Source organism: Micropterus dolomieu, linkage group LG04 (assembly GCF_021292245.1).
Source record: "Micropterus dolomieu isolate WLL.071019.BEF.003 ecotype Adirondacks linkage group LG04, ASM2129224v1, whole genome shotgun sequence".
Taxonomy (NCBI): domain Eukaryota; kingdom Metazoa; phylum Chordata; class Actinopteri; order Centrarchiformes; family Centrarchidae; genus Micropterus; species Micropterus dolomieu.
In genome coordinates this window covers 22,271,754-22,288,126 of record NC_060153.1, presented here as the reverse complement: position 1 = coordinate 22,288,126, position 16,373 = coordinate 22,271,754, and the positions used below count along the sequence as shown (strand labels likewise).

The window sequence follows — 16,373 nt, the reverse complement described above, 5'->3', positions numbered from 1 at the left end:
GCATCTTTGGGATGTGGTGGAACGGGAGCTTCGTGCCCTGGATGTGCATCCCACAAATCTCCATCAACTGCAAGATGCTATCCTATCAATATGGGCCAGCATTTCTAAAGAATGCTTTCAGCACCTTGTTGAATCAATGCCAGGTAGAATTAAGGCAGTTCTGAAGGCAAAAGGGGGTCAAACACAGTATTAGTATGGTGTTCCTAATAATCCTTTAGGTGAGTGTATTGCAAAACCCCGATAGCCTACTTAGTGCACAACCCAGCCAGCCTACATGTTAGTGTTGATAAGCTTAATGGACATTGGCACAAATTAGTGTTTATATTGGTTTAGCCTGCATTTAGGAACCCTGAATCTTCTACCAGAGGGTAAAAGTGTTACATTCTGCCTGTCGGCCATGTTTAAGTTTTGCACTCTGAGTTTTGGTCAGTTGATTATCTGTTATTTTTGTCTGAGTTTTGGGGTGCAGTCTTGTCTGTCGTCCTGTGTCCAGTCTGTGTTTATGGTGAGCTCTGCCGTTTTGTTGTCTGTTTGGTTCTGTGGTAATCTGTTTTTGTTCTGTTATCCTAGTCTGTTGTGCTGTTATCTTGCCTCCCTTATCTACTGTCTTCTTGATTCTAAGATTTGGGTTTTGCATCTACATTTTAGTTCTGTTGAGTTTAGTTCACTGTGAGTTTACATATTGATCAGTTTGGTATCTGTTATTTAGTCTGGGTTATTATTCATCTAGTTATCTGTCAGCTAGTGTTTAGTGGTGTTTTGGTATTTTCCTTATTTCTGTTCCTAGTTGAGTGTTGTCGTGTTTCCTGGTTAGTTCTCTCTGTTCCCTACCCCGGTCTGTGTAACAGTTGGTCCATGTTTTCTGTTGGAGGTTTGTTCCTTGTCTTGTGTTCTGTTTAGCCTTCATTGTTCATTCGCAGGTTTTGTTTAGCTCACCTTGTACCTGTCTGTCATGTATCTTAGGTTTAGTCCTGCATTTTGGTTCTGTGTTTAGTGTCCATTAATCTAGTTGGTCTGTTGCCCAAGTGATCACTCTGCCTGCCTGTGTCTCTGTTTTCCCTGCTGTCTCTCTGCCTGCCTCGTTAACCTTGATCCCTGTCACCTGTGTTATTCCCGCCCTGCTTGTTAGTCCCTGTGTATATATGCCTGGTGTTTCTGTTCAGTCTCTGTCTGGTCGTGTGTGTGTGTGTATATGTATGTGTATATATATGTGTGTGTGTGTGTGTGTGTGTGTGTATATATATATATATATATACTCAGTCGTATTTGTTTGGAGGAGTGTTCTGGCTGCCTGTTTGGATTTTCCAGTCAACTGCCTGTTAACCTGTTTTCATTTGGATTAAAAACCCTGAATTGAGTCTCTGCTCCAGTGTCTTGCATCCTCTGCACTCAACCGCGAAATCCTGACACAAAGCTGAAATTCTGGGTTAAGTATTTGGGTTGATTTGGAGACTTTTTTTTTTTTTTTGGCCTGTCTGATAACAGACTGCTCATAAATTGTCTGGAGGGGCTGATGGTTTTTGTCCCCCATAATCTTCATAGCTGTCTGTACCAGACGGGCGTCTGGTACCGTCAGGTTGCCATACCAGGCTGTGATACCGTATCTCTTCTATTTTTTTACTAGGCGTATTTAAAATCGTATGTCAGGGTCGAGGGTGCGCAAAGCAGGTGAGAGCCCAAATGCACAACACTGCAAGCAGAGATTCAGTTCAAGAGTTTATTTAACAAACACACCAGGCAAAACAAAACTCACGGGTACTGGAAACTGGCAATATCCAACATGGTAGAACACACATCATACAACAATGACCGGACGGGGACCGAACAGAAAAACCAAACCTACGAGCAGGGCGGGAGCAACACAGGTGACAGGGATCAAGGCTAACGAGGCAGGCAGGCAGACAGCAGGGAAAACAGAGACAGGCAGGCAGATTACTGGGGGAACAGACAGAACACATGTTACAAAATACCAGACAAGAATCTAACCCCAGACAATAACAGAAACCCATGTAAACAGATAAACACCGACCCTATATAACACAGGGATCATAACAGACAAAACCTAAACGAGAACACAGAACACGAATACAGAGGCAGGGAGTTGAAAACAAACTAATGGAGCAAGGCAGGACTGAAACTAGGATTAGACAGAACACCAGACAATTACAGAATAAGACAGGAACTAAGGTACAGAACCAAAAGACAGGCAACAGTAAATAAATTAACGCTGGGCAGACTGAACACAAGACAGGACTGAAATGGACAGGACTCCCTCTCCCTCGCACACACCAGCGATCCACAAACAGCTGTCTCTTGATTTAAGTTAAAATGTTTCAACATTACTCAGAATGTAAAGACTGATAAGACGAAGGTGATACGAAAAAAAGTACCTGGTAGCAAGTACAAGTACAGCTTTTACACCTCGGAAACCAAAAAGAGTCGAGGCGAGTCAAGCTGGTACCATGCAGTGGAAAAGGGGCTTTTCTTTTTACAAACCAGGTCTTTAACAGTATCCACCAGCACTCTGTCTCCCTCCGTCTTGGTAGAGAGTTTGAGTAGACGGCTGTGTGCAGATGCAGAGGGAGGGGTGGTGCTGTGTGGTGAGGAAGAAAGGAGCAAATGCTGGCAGGACTATACGGAAACATTAACTCAACATCAAACTATATCGGTATAAACGGTATTGTCTAATTTAATATCTCTTTTGAAATTATATCGGTATAATGAGGTATACCGATATACCGCTCAGCCCTAGTTAGAATATAGCTGGGTTGTCGAGATTAGCGACTGATGGTCAGATCACTGCCTACCTGCCCTTGACTTTCAGCTAACCACTTTACCTACACCAAATTTAGCAAGAAGCTATCTCTGCTTCTGATGTGGGAGTGTGTCCTAATGTGAGTACAAAAGACAGCAGTTACCTGGAAAAATAAAAGGCTCAGCTGGATAGACACTACTGCAAAAATGAGAGCACGATCTCCACTCCGCCTCTCTGTCTGCCACTCACTGAGCCTTTGGATGTGGTTATCTCTCCTCATTAATTGTCTTTTCCTTCTGTCCAGAGTCTGCCAGGCAGTGTAGACAAAGCAGTGGCCTACCTGGAGAGGCGTCTGCCCAGCCTCACAAACCTTTATGCTGTTGCCATGACGTCATATGCCCTGGCCTATGAAAACAAACTGAACCAGGCGATCCTCTTCAACTTTGCCTCTCCAGGTTTCCTCACACAACATTCTTAAACATGTTCAGAAACAAAATGGACTGTTTGTTTACTTTATATGTACGTTAGTGTGTGTGTGTGTGTGTGTGTGTGTATGAAGATACTGATTCAGAGGATTGGTGTGGTGGTTATGTGGTCTGTGTTGGGTAGATAAACTGTCCATCTAACTTGATATGTCAATGGTAGAGCTCTGCTTCTTTCTGCCAGACACTAGGGATGTCACGAGAACAGATACTTCGGTACCAGGTCATTCTGCCAGATACTGGAGATCCAACATGTGGTTGATAGCGACAAGTGCAGCTGCAGCGACAGCTCCGCCTCGACTCGTCAAATAGAAAAAAGATGGGAAACAGGGTTAAGTTAGCTTTGCAGTTGTTAACTTCAATAGCTCTATGCCAAAGCTTCGATTTCTCACAGGTAGAGAGCTAATGTTGGCAGACATTTCAGTTTTGATCTCCTGAAAATCACCAAAGATGATGATGCAATTTGCAGCGCTAAGGACTGAATGTCTAACGCACTTGTTACTATAGGCAGAGTTAGGGATAGTCTTAAGTGCAATTCGATCCATTTCAATCATAAGTTTTTGTTTTTCAATATATTAATTTCACACCTGTGAGATTAAGAAAATTAGTAATTAATTTAATAATTAAATATGCACAGTGCAAGGTGGTGATTTCAACAGCTTGCTCATCAATGAATAGATTAACATCAACTCTCATCCGTCCTGGACATCTTCACACAACTTTCACAGCGGTTAGATGTTTTATGTAATGTTCAAAGAGTGTATGTTGAAGTACATGGGCTTTATTGTTTTCGTTTTATAACATTGTATTGAATTGGTATTGAGAATCGTGGAATTGTATTGGTATCTACTACAACATTTCTGGAATCGTGACATCCCTACCACAGAAGCAGGTGGCCCACACCAGGCTGGTGGCATGGTGGGCAGAGTCCTGTTTCCCCAGCCAGAGGAGCAGGGTTCAATCCCAAAGCAGAGAAGCCAAAACACATGGATCAGGGTGCAAAGGAGTGAGTGGCTGTTTAGAGGTAGACCTATGGTTACAACCTGGGTGGACATTGTCCAATACTGAGTGGTTAGGTTAAGTGGACTGCCCTGAGAGATGAGGATATTCAAACAAGTATTTTGGCCTTTAGGGTAGTGACAGATAAGGCAATGTGTTAGGCTAAGTATGATGAATTACATGGTCCTGGTTAGGTTTGGGTCAGTGGTTATGTGATACGTCTCTAGGGAATGAATGTAGGCCAATGTTAAGTCCCCGAAAGTGATGGAAATATAACTGTGTGTGTCCTGCAGATATGTCCCACTGGCCTGTACCTAAGGGACATGTTTACACACTGGAGGCCACAGCTTATGCTCTTCTTGCTCTGGTGAAGGCCAAGGTAAGCATGTTGTTATGTGAAGTCAAGCGCAGACACATGAAATCAAGCAATTAGGACACAAATGCAGGACACGAGGCAGAGCAGGTTCATTTTTAAGGTTTTAATAATAACAGAAAAGGTTCAGAAAGATTGCTAAAACAATAAGTCCAAGGCTGAAGGTCTAAAGCACAGGAAAACACTGGTGATAAGGCAAGAACGCTTGACAAGAGACGAAGACTAAAAAAACAAACAGGAAAACACACCGCACTATAAATACACACAAGACAGGAGGTTAAAAAGGCACAGGTGGTAAATGGACTGTACTTAGAGCCTTTCTAGTATTCCAACCACTCAAAGCGCTTAGCATACATGTCCCATTAACCCCTTTTAACAGGAGAGGCTGTTATGCAAGTTACAAATTGCACATCAGGAGTAATTTGGGGTTCAGTGTCTTGACCAAGGACACTTGGTTAGGACAATTCATTAGGGCAAGGCAGACAACTAAACAAGCGGGAAAATACACAAAGACACAAGGCGAAGGATTTAACAAAATAAACAGGAAACTACAACATGACACCTCACAGGATTATGTATGTTTCACCATGCAAAGGAAAAACATACCACGGAGACAAAAAAGCTTACTACATTACAAGAGCAGAAGGTTGGTGAAGACAGGCATTTCCCAGACTAGAACGTTTTCTAAAAAGAGACGAATTTGTTTTTTTACATTTCTTTTTTTTAAATTACCAACGATTGTCTTGTATTTCTGTTATTACCATAAAAAACTGTCCTTAAAATATGTAGTGTAATAAATAGCTTTTAGCATCCTATAATATATCCATCTTACATTCATGTTAGCAACTCTGTGAGCCTGTAGGTAGGTACAATGGCGATTTGAGGTAAATACTAACATCAACATGCTCACAGAGCCAATGCTAATATGCTGTTGTTTAGCAGGTGTAATTTTACTTTGTTCACAATCTTATTTTAGCTTGTAGCAACTGCTAATTGGCATTAAAAACGAAGTACAGCAGAGGCTGATGGGAATGTCATTAGTTTTGTAGGTTAAAGTACTGAGCAAGTCAGTCATTTTGACCTACTGATAATGGTGCTAGTAGCTAATAAACAGCAGAAATTTCAACCCTTTTTCATGCTTTCTGATATTAAAGGCCTTTGAAAAAGCCAATTCTGTGGTCAAATGGCTCAACCAACAACAGAATGTGGACGGTGACTATGGATCAACTCAGGTAACGGGGGACTCTCCTTCTCTTTATGTCTGGATACATTTGTGTCTATATTAATGCTTTTTTAGCACTTTTTTGCTTGTTTGTTTATAATTTTTTTTGTAATATAATAATAATATAATAAAGTTATTTATTGTGTCTCTCTCTCTTCAGGCTACTATAATGGTGTACCAGGCTCTAGCTGAGTACTGGACCAATGCTAAGGAACATGAAGTTAATCTGGATGTGTCCATCTGGCTTCCAGGCAGGTCAAAACCTGATAGGTACCACTTCAACAGGGAAAACTACTACAGCATGAGAATCTCTAAAGTGAGAACACACAAACACACATTGTCTCATTAATCAGATTTGCTTTTCACAGCATAGTGTTGGGGGGTGGGTCGTCATGAGTATCTGAGTCTTCATAAGAAATACTGTAGAAATAACTCATTCACACTCCCTCTCTTTGCCATTCTTAATATATTAGGCTTTCAGGTTTCACCACCTTCACTTAAAGTTGTGCATCATTCATATATTAAAACCTCAAATACAATTGTAGCTAATTAGATGCAGCATGATAATAAATACTGATGTACTAATGACATTACTTGCTTTTTGCAAGGTTTATTATGTTATCTTTTGTGATTTCCTAATTCTGCAGAGATCTTTAGTATGGGTTACAAGCTGCGGCGGAGGCAGACGTTGCAAACTTTCTGGACTTAGCACAAACATAGAGGGATCGGGGGCATGTATAACGAAAATAAATTTTGTAGTTCCTTCATGCACAGAACTTAAAAGGTATATTAAATATTGTAACATAAAACAATATATACATACACCCATACATTTCGCAGTGCATTTTTTTTGAATTCTGGGGAGAATGTTGATAGCAGAAGCAAGATGATGATATGGGTTTCATCTTCACATAAAAACCCCCTAACATTTGGGAAACAGTGTCCATCTTGACTGTGTTTGAGCACCAAGCATCATCGATGTAAACACAGAGTCCGCCTCTTGGGGGTCTCTCTGGGGTCTTGTACTGACAGCTTGGAACATGGTCTGGCCCACCAAGTGCTGGATCTGTGATATTGAGGGAGTAGGTGTCTGTAAAGATGTGGGCACTTTACAGTAGGGGTGTGGAAAATAATAGATTTTTAGATGCATCGCGATGCGGACTTGGACGATTATGCTTAACAAATGTTAATCGATTATCTAGAGGTTAATTGATAACTTAATGTTGACTGAACGAAAAAGTCGCAACTCGGAAATGCGGAAGTGCAGTTCCGGACCGTCTGTGCGGTGCACACAACGTGTGCGATTCTCCCTGTTTGGCACCGACAGTGTAGGTCACTGCGTGTCCGTTAATTAAAGTCTGTCTGTCGTTTTCCAACTACTAGAAAGGCAGTTAGTTCTAGCAAACATCTCCTCTTCAGACTGCGGTCTGGAAGCTGAGCAAGATGTTATTTGGCTGCTGTAAAGTTGGTTAGTCATTCATCCACAATTCGAGTACACAAAATGAACGAAATACTGTTTCTCAATGCCCATGGTGTTCAATACAAGATTACAATAATCAACTTACAATACATTTATATGAAGTGACAACCTACTACTTTGGATTGTTACAAATACTTTGCTTTAAAAGTACCAAATAGTCAAACGGTGAAAAAAATTCATCTGTATCCTATTCGTTTTACAATCACATCGTAGCCTCATAATCGTAATGAGGTAACTAGAAATTCCCACCCTTGAGGTGATGCATCAAGGAATCGAATCGTTGACCTGATAATCAAATCGTGAGACCAGTGAAGATGCACACCCCTACTTTACAGTCTAATTTGTCATTGCTTGCCCAACCTGATCCATTTTTTGGAACACCTGCTTACTGGCGGCTGCTGCTAAACCACTTTCTGTGGATGGCAGCTGAAATTTACTCATTAGTTATTTTAAAAACCCAAAAGATTTGTGGCTTTTGAGACCACATTTGGGGCTGGAGACGCAGAAGCCTCCCTCCGCTGCGCAGTTGGCTAAAAGTCAACAGCAATGATTGGATCACTTTTTTTTGGTGTCCAAAAAATGAGGAGTGGTTATAACACACCATATTATTTCTGTTCCATCTACACGTTGTTGACAAACTAGTCGCTTCATTATCTGCCTGCCTTTCGGTGTTGGGCTGGTAGTGTACAGTGGGATTATCAGAGCTCTTTTGCTTAAAACTGCTTCTTTCAGCTGCTGTAAATGGGGTCAGTGAGAGTCAACCTTACAGTAAATGTGGGATCAATCAGATCAATATAAAACAGGGAATAACAAGCTAAAATAGAGCTTCTCATCACTTCAAATGACTCTTTACATGTAGAAATTTGTTTTAGTGTTATAAATATAAAATCAGCTTTAAAGTCAGAAGTTCCACACAGCTTTGTGTTTGTTTGCTCCTAATGATCTTGTTATCCAGATGATTCCAAACGATTGCTTTACCTTTGTATGTGTGTTTGTTTGCATCTCAACAGTTCAACAGTATAAACAAGAATGTGAGTGTGTCTGCTACAGGAAATGGAGAAGCAACGTTTACAGTAAGTGGGGGGGGGGGTACAATTTTATAAGTATTGTTGAGATCCTAGATGAGGCCAAAGGCAATTTTCATTTTACTGTGTAGACTGTAAATGCATTGGAAATAGTACCACACTACTAGCTGCTCTGTTATTTTCAGAGCTTTGTAATTGTAAGAAGAAAGACATAGGGACAAGTATATTACAGGCATGTTTTGCAATATTAAAGCCACTATGTGTTGACTACTAACTCTTGAGGTAAGAACACACAAACACATATAGTCAACTTAGAATAGATGGACAATATCCACTGGATAGTTAGTTGAATAGAACTTCATCTATTGGGTAAATGATCCAAGGGTGAAAGTTTCCAGTTGCAGGGGTTTTGGGAAGGTCAATTTCGAATTAGAAAAATTTAGATTTTATAATAAATTTACATTGAGAATGTGAATGCATATTAAATGAGAGGTGATACTTTAAATTTATATTTGGCTCTCTATGAGGCCCCGATCCTCCCAGCTTTAAAATGCACTATTGTCTGTGACAGATGGTGTCGATGTATTACACTCTGCCTAAAGAAAAGGAGACTGACTGTCAGAAGTTTAACTTGTCTGTGCAGCTCCTCCCAGGTAATTTGGTGCCTCTCCCAGCAAACATTGAGATGTTAAATGACAATCAAGACGTTTATAGTTCCAAAAATGGCTAGACATCCTTCAACTTTATCTATACTAAGTCAGTTTTGGTCACAACCATTTTGCAAATGAATTGTCAATCAAATGTCCTATTAAAAAAACAAACAAACAAAAAACGGCGTCACTGTCAGAGTGTTTGCTGGGATGTCTTTCTGTCTTTTGTTGTTGGTGTTTATTTTTGTTATTGTGGTCTTTGTTTTCCTGGTATTTTTTTGTTTGGTTATTTGCTTGTTGTCTGTTATTTATGCCAAATATTGTTTTTAGAAGAAACACAAATAAACTAAAGCTAGGTTTCGACCAAAAGTACCCGTGACTTTTAAGTCCCCGGATCTCTTTTCAAGGAACTAAAAGGTTCCTTCAGCCCACTGTTGTGTGCATATCCACCGTGGTCTAAAGACCTGAGAAGATTAGGCAAATTAAACAGTTGACGTAGGCTGTAGGCCTGCACGCTGTACAAAGCGATGCACAGGCATCATTTGTAACCACTATCCATGAGCAAAGTTTATAAATGAACATCAGCTTTGACTGGAATATAATGGAAAACTATAGGCTATGCTTGACCATTATAAACAGCTTTTTGTGTGGGAGTATAATGAAGAGACACACGATAAAGTTTGTCACAAATTTAATAACAAACTCTATAAAGCCATCACATTCATAAAATAACTCCAGCGCACAGAAAGAAAAACAAACATAAAATCGTGACTTATTAAAACATTTCTAGCAGACAAGAGCCGCAGATCAGCTGCAGGACTCACGTCTGTCGACTGGACGTTGGAGGAACGTGATGTTTAACGAGCTTTATTACCTGCTGTAATCAGCTGTTACGCTTGTTTTGGAGAAGAGGAGACCGACTTCGGCTCCGTGTAGAAACCTGCTGACTGATGAAAACTTAAAACAACAACTCCGGACCCAGTACTTGGCGTAACTTCATCAGCTGTTAGCTGTAAACACACCGCTGCCCACTGGCTGCTGTTTCCAACCAATACATTTAATGCAGACGTACGATCTTAGGCGGACATCGGTGAGACTTGTGTGCTATTTGACTGTTGATTATGATTTATTGGTTTACAAACAAAGGTGGAAAAGAAAGGAACAGTAGTAAAAAAAACACCCTACATGCTGATTTAAAGCCAGTAGCCTCTACTCGCCCATTCAGAAATTCCCAGCAAGGCAAGCCCCCCCCCCCCCCGGTCCCTGCAGTGAGTTCCTCCAAAGGTTTGTAGTTCTGGGGTATAGTTCCTTTAGTTGAAACGCAGCTTGTATACCTGTGCTCTTCTTCTATCCCCTACAATGATCTTGTATTGATTGCACTTTTTGTTAACTCTTACTTCCCTTGGTATTTACCCCATTGATGTGATAAGTACTATGAGCTCTTAATAGTATTTATTGTTGTTCCTCAAATGTAAGTCGCTTTGGATAAAAGCGTAAATATACATAAAATGTATACTCATCTAATGTTTTGCTTGTCTGAATGCAGAAAGAGTGGATGAGGATGAGAAGATATACAAACTGAGAATAGAGGTTTGGTAAGTACAATCAAGAACACTTGAAAACAGACCACTTATTCCAGAAAAAACGCTTAAAATTACATACCCAAAATGAATCAGGAATAATTCCTCAACCATTTGGCCTAGATGCATAATTCTGGTCTCCTTTGAAAAGTCAGAAGCTAAGGAATATGAATCCGTTGTGTATTATACTTTTTACTTTTACAGACTACATGGAGATGCAATAAAGAAGAAAATGTGATTTTATTTTTTTTTTTTTTTTTAATCCTCGCCTGGTTAAAAAAAGCTATATTTTGATGCAATAAACCATCAAAACCATCCTGAGTTAGCTTGCAATGCAACTGAATATCTTCTAATACACCGAGAATGCAATTGTAACTGTAAATTTGATGAAAATAAACTAAAATACAACAGTTATCATACAACATTTTCAAATATACCAGGCGAATTTCCATATTTTGGCAATACTTATTGTTTAAATGCTGACTTTTATTGATATCTTTAAAACACTTTTTCAGTCCATACAACCTATTTACAAATGACAAAACATTGAAATATTGATTAAAAACAGGAGTATTCATCAACATTCCTGTCACCACTCCCATGCTTTACAGGCCTGTAGATTGAGAACGGAACATCCCACAGTGATGGGATGACCATCGCCAAAACTGCCCGCCAGCAATAATATCTGGCCCGCTGCCAGATTATGGTACGTTTGATAGCGGCGAAACATAAAAAAATAAATAAACAAACAAATACTTTGAGAGAAATAGAGCTCTGTCATGGGAGCAACAGTCACATACCCACTTCCTCTTTAGTGGTTTTGCCTACAAAATAAGTGCGAGAGCTTGTTTACTGGAATGCAGTATTGGAGTCGAACTGAGTTTTTACTCTGAAAAATTCTGAACGACATTAAAAGAGTCTGCTGCCGGCTTGACACACCTCTGAAAGAGACATCAGAGAACGTGATTCCCCTAGATGTCCTCTGCCTGGAGATACTGGGGAATTGCAAAAGCGTCCATAGGTTAATGGATGTGGATCAAACACCGAAACAAAAACAGTGCAGCTCATGCTGTGATCTGAGAAACGGTCACTGCAGAATCCATTGTTAAAGAGAGGGGGAAAAAAACATGGTGGGATTGAACATTCTACCTTTGGGTCATTAGTCCTGCACCTTATCAACTGAACTAACCAAATAACATGCCAGTATAAGTCACTTTTATAGCTGATTCAAAACTTATTTGCCGACTTCTGCTGTATATTATTACTACTTCTTCTTCTAACGTATGTATTCACCATAGTGATAAGTGTCTGCACTGCCTGAATTCTACCAGAAGTAGAACAAGAAGAACGTAGTGACGAAACGCGCTCTGTAGCTGTCTGTTTTCAGATTGAACCGCCGACCTACCGATTAACGGGCAACCCGCTCTACCTGGGTGTGTGCGTGAGGCGAGCACAACCGCAACAGTTTCACTGGAACGCACCCACTTGTCGCTATGCCTTGTGCTCGACGACTCTAACAGGGACACTTGCAACTGAACAAACAACAAAAAAAACAACAGATTTATGATTGCCTGAAGGTGCCTGTTATGATGGTATGATCGTGGCTCTGGACTCTAACTTGTTTTAACAAGCTAAAGATAGATATAAGGTAATGCCCTGGCAGTGGAAAATGGCTTTGGTTTTATATTTGATTTGATTACATTAATGTTTAAGTTGAGATTTACAAGAAATAGGAATACTGCTGGTAAAAAGCACCTTATATATAGCATGACATTTAAATTAAAAGTGCACAATACACAATGTAGAGTTCATGATTCAGTTTTGCACATAACAATGCAATTAATTGCAGAAAATCATGCGATTATTGGCGATTTAATTTTTAAATTGTTGCCCAGCACTTGGTTGACGGTTTTTGATAATGGGCTTTGCTTATTTCTCACCCATCATTTATTTGCAATTATTCCATCTATTCTGTGTACAGGTACAAGGACAAGGAGCGTGATGCAACCATGTCAGTCTTGGATATTGGCTTGCTAACTGGCTTCACTGTTAACACAAATGACCTGGACTTAGTAAGAGCTTATATCCATACAATCTTTCATTTGTACTAACCAGTACCATTGACATATTTATGTTTGTGTCTTTGAGCATGTATTACTCATATTGTGGGGGCATAAATCTTGGGGACTGTCCTTCCATTGTGGAGAAAACCAAGTCCCCATAACGTAAATCATTACCTTTTTAGCGTGAAGACTTGTGTTAAGGTAGGTTTAGGTTAAGTCTCAAGGAAATTAATGTAATTCAATGTAATGTCCTCTGAAGTCATAGAAACATGACTTTTGGTACTTATTGCGGACCTTTTCCAGTATAAACACCAACCATGTCGGGACCAGTAGTCATCGTGTGGACCAAAACCCGGTAATAATGAGGCAAAACCTAATTTCTGAGGTGCTGGTTAAGGTTAGGGGTTGGTGTAAATTGAGGTCAGGTTGAGGCTGGAGGCACTCAATTATCATACTTAAGGAAAAGTACAGATACCACACTAAAATGTTACTTAAAGAGGTGGTATTAATCTTTTTGGCTTTTTCCCTCTCCTTTATTGAGTTATATACCTTTGGGCATGTAAGAGGTTTGCAAAGTGGAAAAAGCCCCAAGTACAGAGTTCCCATCTCCCACAGAAAACTCTGCTCTGATATTCCTGAAAACAGCTCATTTGGAGTCCAGCTGTTTCTGCGAATCATATAATGCTCGCCAAGCGGCTAGTCCGACACGTCCTCAAACACCGGTGGAAAAACACTAAGTTGCAGCACAGACCTCTTCTCCCTTCCAAACACTAGGTACTCTTCAGGCAGTCAATGGACATAAAGTTGTTACTGTGATGTGGAGACAGAGCTGTGTTGTGGCTAAAATGAAGCCACAACACAGGGTGAAAAGAGGAGCTGCAGCAATGTGCAGTGTGACAAAAATATGGTGTGTTTTGAAAATCATGTAAACCTGTTCTGTTCTTTTGACCTGAAAATGATGTGTGTCTGAGGAGTGTCATCACATCATGTGATGTCTGGACTGGTCCCAACGTTTCTTGCTGGAATGGGCGAGTTTAATTTTGTGCATTCGCATGTTCACGCACAGCATGGTAATCGTTTCACTGCTATAGTTTATTAAACATAATAAATAGGTGTTTTTCACTCTAACATTGGTCTGACACAGTCTGTCAAGCGAACAAGACACAGACAGCCCAAGAGATGCACTGCTCAGCTGGGTTAGCAGGACAGACTGATTCACTGCAGCTGAACATTAACCTAACATGACTGTTTCTGCTGACATCAGACTTTGAGAGGAGACACAAGTTTACCTGACTGCTGTGCTGTCATTGAGTTTTTCTCTTCTTGTGCTCAGAAGGATAGTCCCGCTTCAACCTCTCAAAGTTGTACAGATTGACACTCACTTTCACCTTTGACACGAGAGTGAGGCAGGGACCTCCGGCACAGCGTGAGTGACTTGATTAATATCACTGCATATGCTGATGTCGCATCAGCTGGGCACAGATTAGATTATTTTCATTGCTGCTCCACTCAGGTGTGCTGCATGGTTTTCTTTTGTTGTTGAATAACAATGTCTCATGCAGGACGTATTGGAGTAAAAAGTTGTTATTTGGCTTAGAAAAGTAGCAAAGTAAAAGTTGCAAAAAAGGGTGTCCACAATGAATTGAAGTCAATGCAATGCCATAACAAAGTGCACAAACTTGTGTGATTGTGTGTGTATGTATTAGTTGTCCAAAGGACGTGCCCGCAGCATTGTAAACTATGAGATGAACACCGTCCTGTCAGAAAGAGGCTCACTAATCATCTACCTGGACAAGGTGAGACTGTCTTCCATAATTCCCTTTTTCTCTGTGGCTCCGTTTCTTAAACTAATAAGTTTTACTGCCAAAAATGTTTAAATTCTTCAGTGGTTCATATAATTAGCCTGTACATATTTTAAGAGAACTATCCCTCCCAAAATGTAAGAAACTTTACCCAAATTTGTCAGTGGCCAGTCTGTGCTCACTGCTTACCATTAAAGGGTCAGTCCACCCAAATTATGTGCATTTTATGGCCAGAAAACAGCTGAAATTAAGTGTTTCTCTGTAACACACATACTGTTCCTCTGATGGACGTTTCTCCACAGGTTTCTCACACACGACCAGAGGAGATCACTTTTAGGATCCATCAGAAGCTGAAAGTGGGCGTCTTACAACCAGCAGCTGTCTCTGTCTATGAATACTATGAAGGTGAGTCTGAGATATGCAACCTAGGACAGACCACGGCTAAATATTTTGTCAGTGCCTTTCAAAAAACATTTCTGTGAACCTTTTCTAATCTTCCAAGTCTATATTTGGTTCAGGAGCAGCTTAGCACAACACAATTTATTCATTGCTTCAAATAAAATAATCTATTCTGAAAACAAAGTAGATAAAGATACATTTACTGCAAGACACGGGAACCATCTGTCAAACTCCTGAAGTTTGCTGATGACACAATGGTTAGCGGCCTCATCCGGGACGGCGATGAGTCGGCCTACAGACAGGAGGTTGATCAGCTGGCTCTCTGCTGCAGTCAGATCAACCTGGAGCTTAACATGCTCAAAACTGTAGAGATGACCGTGGATTTCAGGAGGAGCACCCCCCCCCACACACACACTCTGCCCCCCATCACCATACTCAACAGCCCTGTGTCTGCTGTGGAATCCTTCAGGTTTCTGGGTTCCACTATATCCCAGGACCTGAAGCGGGAGCCCAACACTGACACCATCATCAAGAAGGCCCAGCAGAGGATCAGGGCCATGCAGAGACCTTTGGAAGGGCAGGTGCTCAAAGTATAAAAAGGACACATGGAACAACGATTTAAATAGGACTCTTCTCATACTATTGAGATCTATCTATCTATGACACGCATATACAGATGCTTCTGTATCGATACATCAGCAAATGCTGTGACGCAAAAAGAAACAGGGAATACCCAACTCTAGCTTTAAAACACTGTGGGATGACATAACTTACAGGGAACAGTTGCTGTTGAGGGGTCGCTATGGATGCTGCTGTTGCTTATACTACTGGAGGTGATCTGTGACTACAGATAATAAAACAACTATAGGATATATATTAGCTGATTAATAACCATAAAAAGATTGAGTGTTTGGGACTAGCTCACAGTGACTGACCTGCTGTAATACTGCAGCCACTACCAAGGCTGACTGCTAGGGAGACGCTCACAGAGCTGCACACCAAGAGCTGCAGGTAGAAGAAATAAGACTTAAAGTGTGGGAAATAAACTAAGAGTTTTTCTCAAATCTTATAGGGCCATTTCTTCTATTTCTTCTTATTTTTTTTACATTGGTACTGACCTTTTTATATGTACTTCCAGTTATTGAGTTTTTATTGTAGTTGAGCTGTTGTAAACATAACTGTTGCTGTCAAAATGTAAATATATTCAATACTAAGGGCTGAAGTAGGCTATACAGTGGGTACGGAAAGTATTCAGACCCCTTTAAATTTTTCACTCTTTGTTTCATTGCAGCCATTTTCCAAAAATCAAAAAAGTTCATTTTATTTCTCAGTAATGTACACTCAGCACCCCATCTTGACAGAAAAAAACAGAAATGTAGAAATTTTTACAAATTTATTAAAAAAGAAAAACTGAAATATCACATGGTCATAAGTATTCAGACCCTTTGCTCAGTATTTAGTAGAAGCACCCTTTTGATCTAATACAGCCATGAGTCGTTTTGGGAAAGATGCAACAAGTTTTTCACATCTGGATTTGGGTATC

At 40.4% G+C, this 16,373-nt stretch overlaps 2 protein-coding genes across 2 annotated transcripts in view; both read left to right on the top strand.

The window, feature by feature from the left end:
* LOC123970440 (complement C3-like) overlaps positions 1-14,424 on the top strand; it is a 61,910-nt gene extending 47,486 nt beyond the window's left edge. Inside the window, exons 22-31 of the mRNA XM_046048484.1 lie at positions 3,060-3,210; positions 4,530-4,615; positions 5,764-5,841; positions 5,992-6,147; positions 8,322-8,384; positions 8,908-8,989; positions 10,533-10,581; positions 12,548-12,638; positions 13,963-14,055; positions 14,336-14,424. Of these exons, the coding sequence (XP_045904440.1) occupies positions 3,060-3,210; positions 4,530-4,615; positions 5,764-5,841; positions 5,992-6,147; positions 8,322-8,384; positions 8,908-8,989; positions 10,533-10,581; positions 12,548-12,638; positions 13,963-14,004 (798 nt within the window). The 3' untranslated portion in view covers positions 14,005-14,055; positions 14,336-14,424. The remainder of the gene's footprint in view (positions 1-3,059; positions 3,211-4,529; positions 4,616-5,763; positions 5,842-5,991; positions 6,148-8,321; positions 8,385-8,907; positions 8,990-10,532; positions 10,582-12,547; positions 12,639-13,962; positions 14,056-14,335) is intronic.
* Positions 14,375-16,373, top strand: part of LOC123970439 (complement C3-like) — a 22,375-nt gene continuing 20,376 nt past the window's right edge. The window contains exons 1-2 of the mRNA XM_046048483.1: positions 14,375-14,425; positions 14,734-14,836. Of these exons, the coding sequence (XP_045904439.1) occupies positions 14,375-14,425; positions 14,734-14,836 (154 nt within the window). The remainder of the gene's footprint in view (positions 14,426-14,733; positions 14,837-16,373) is intronic.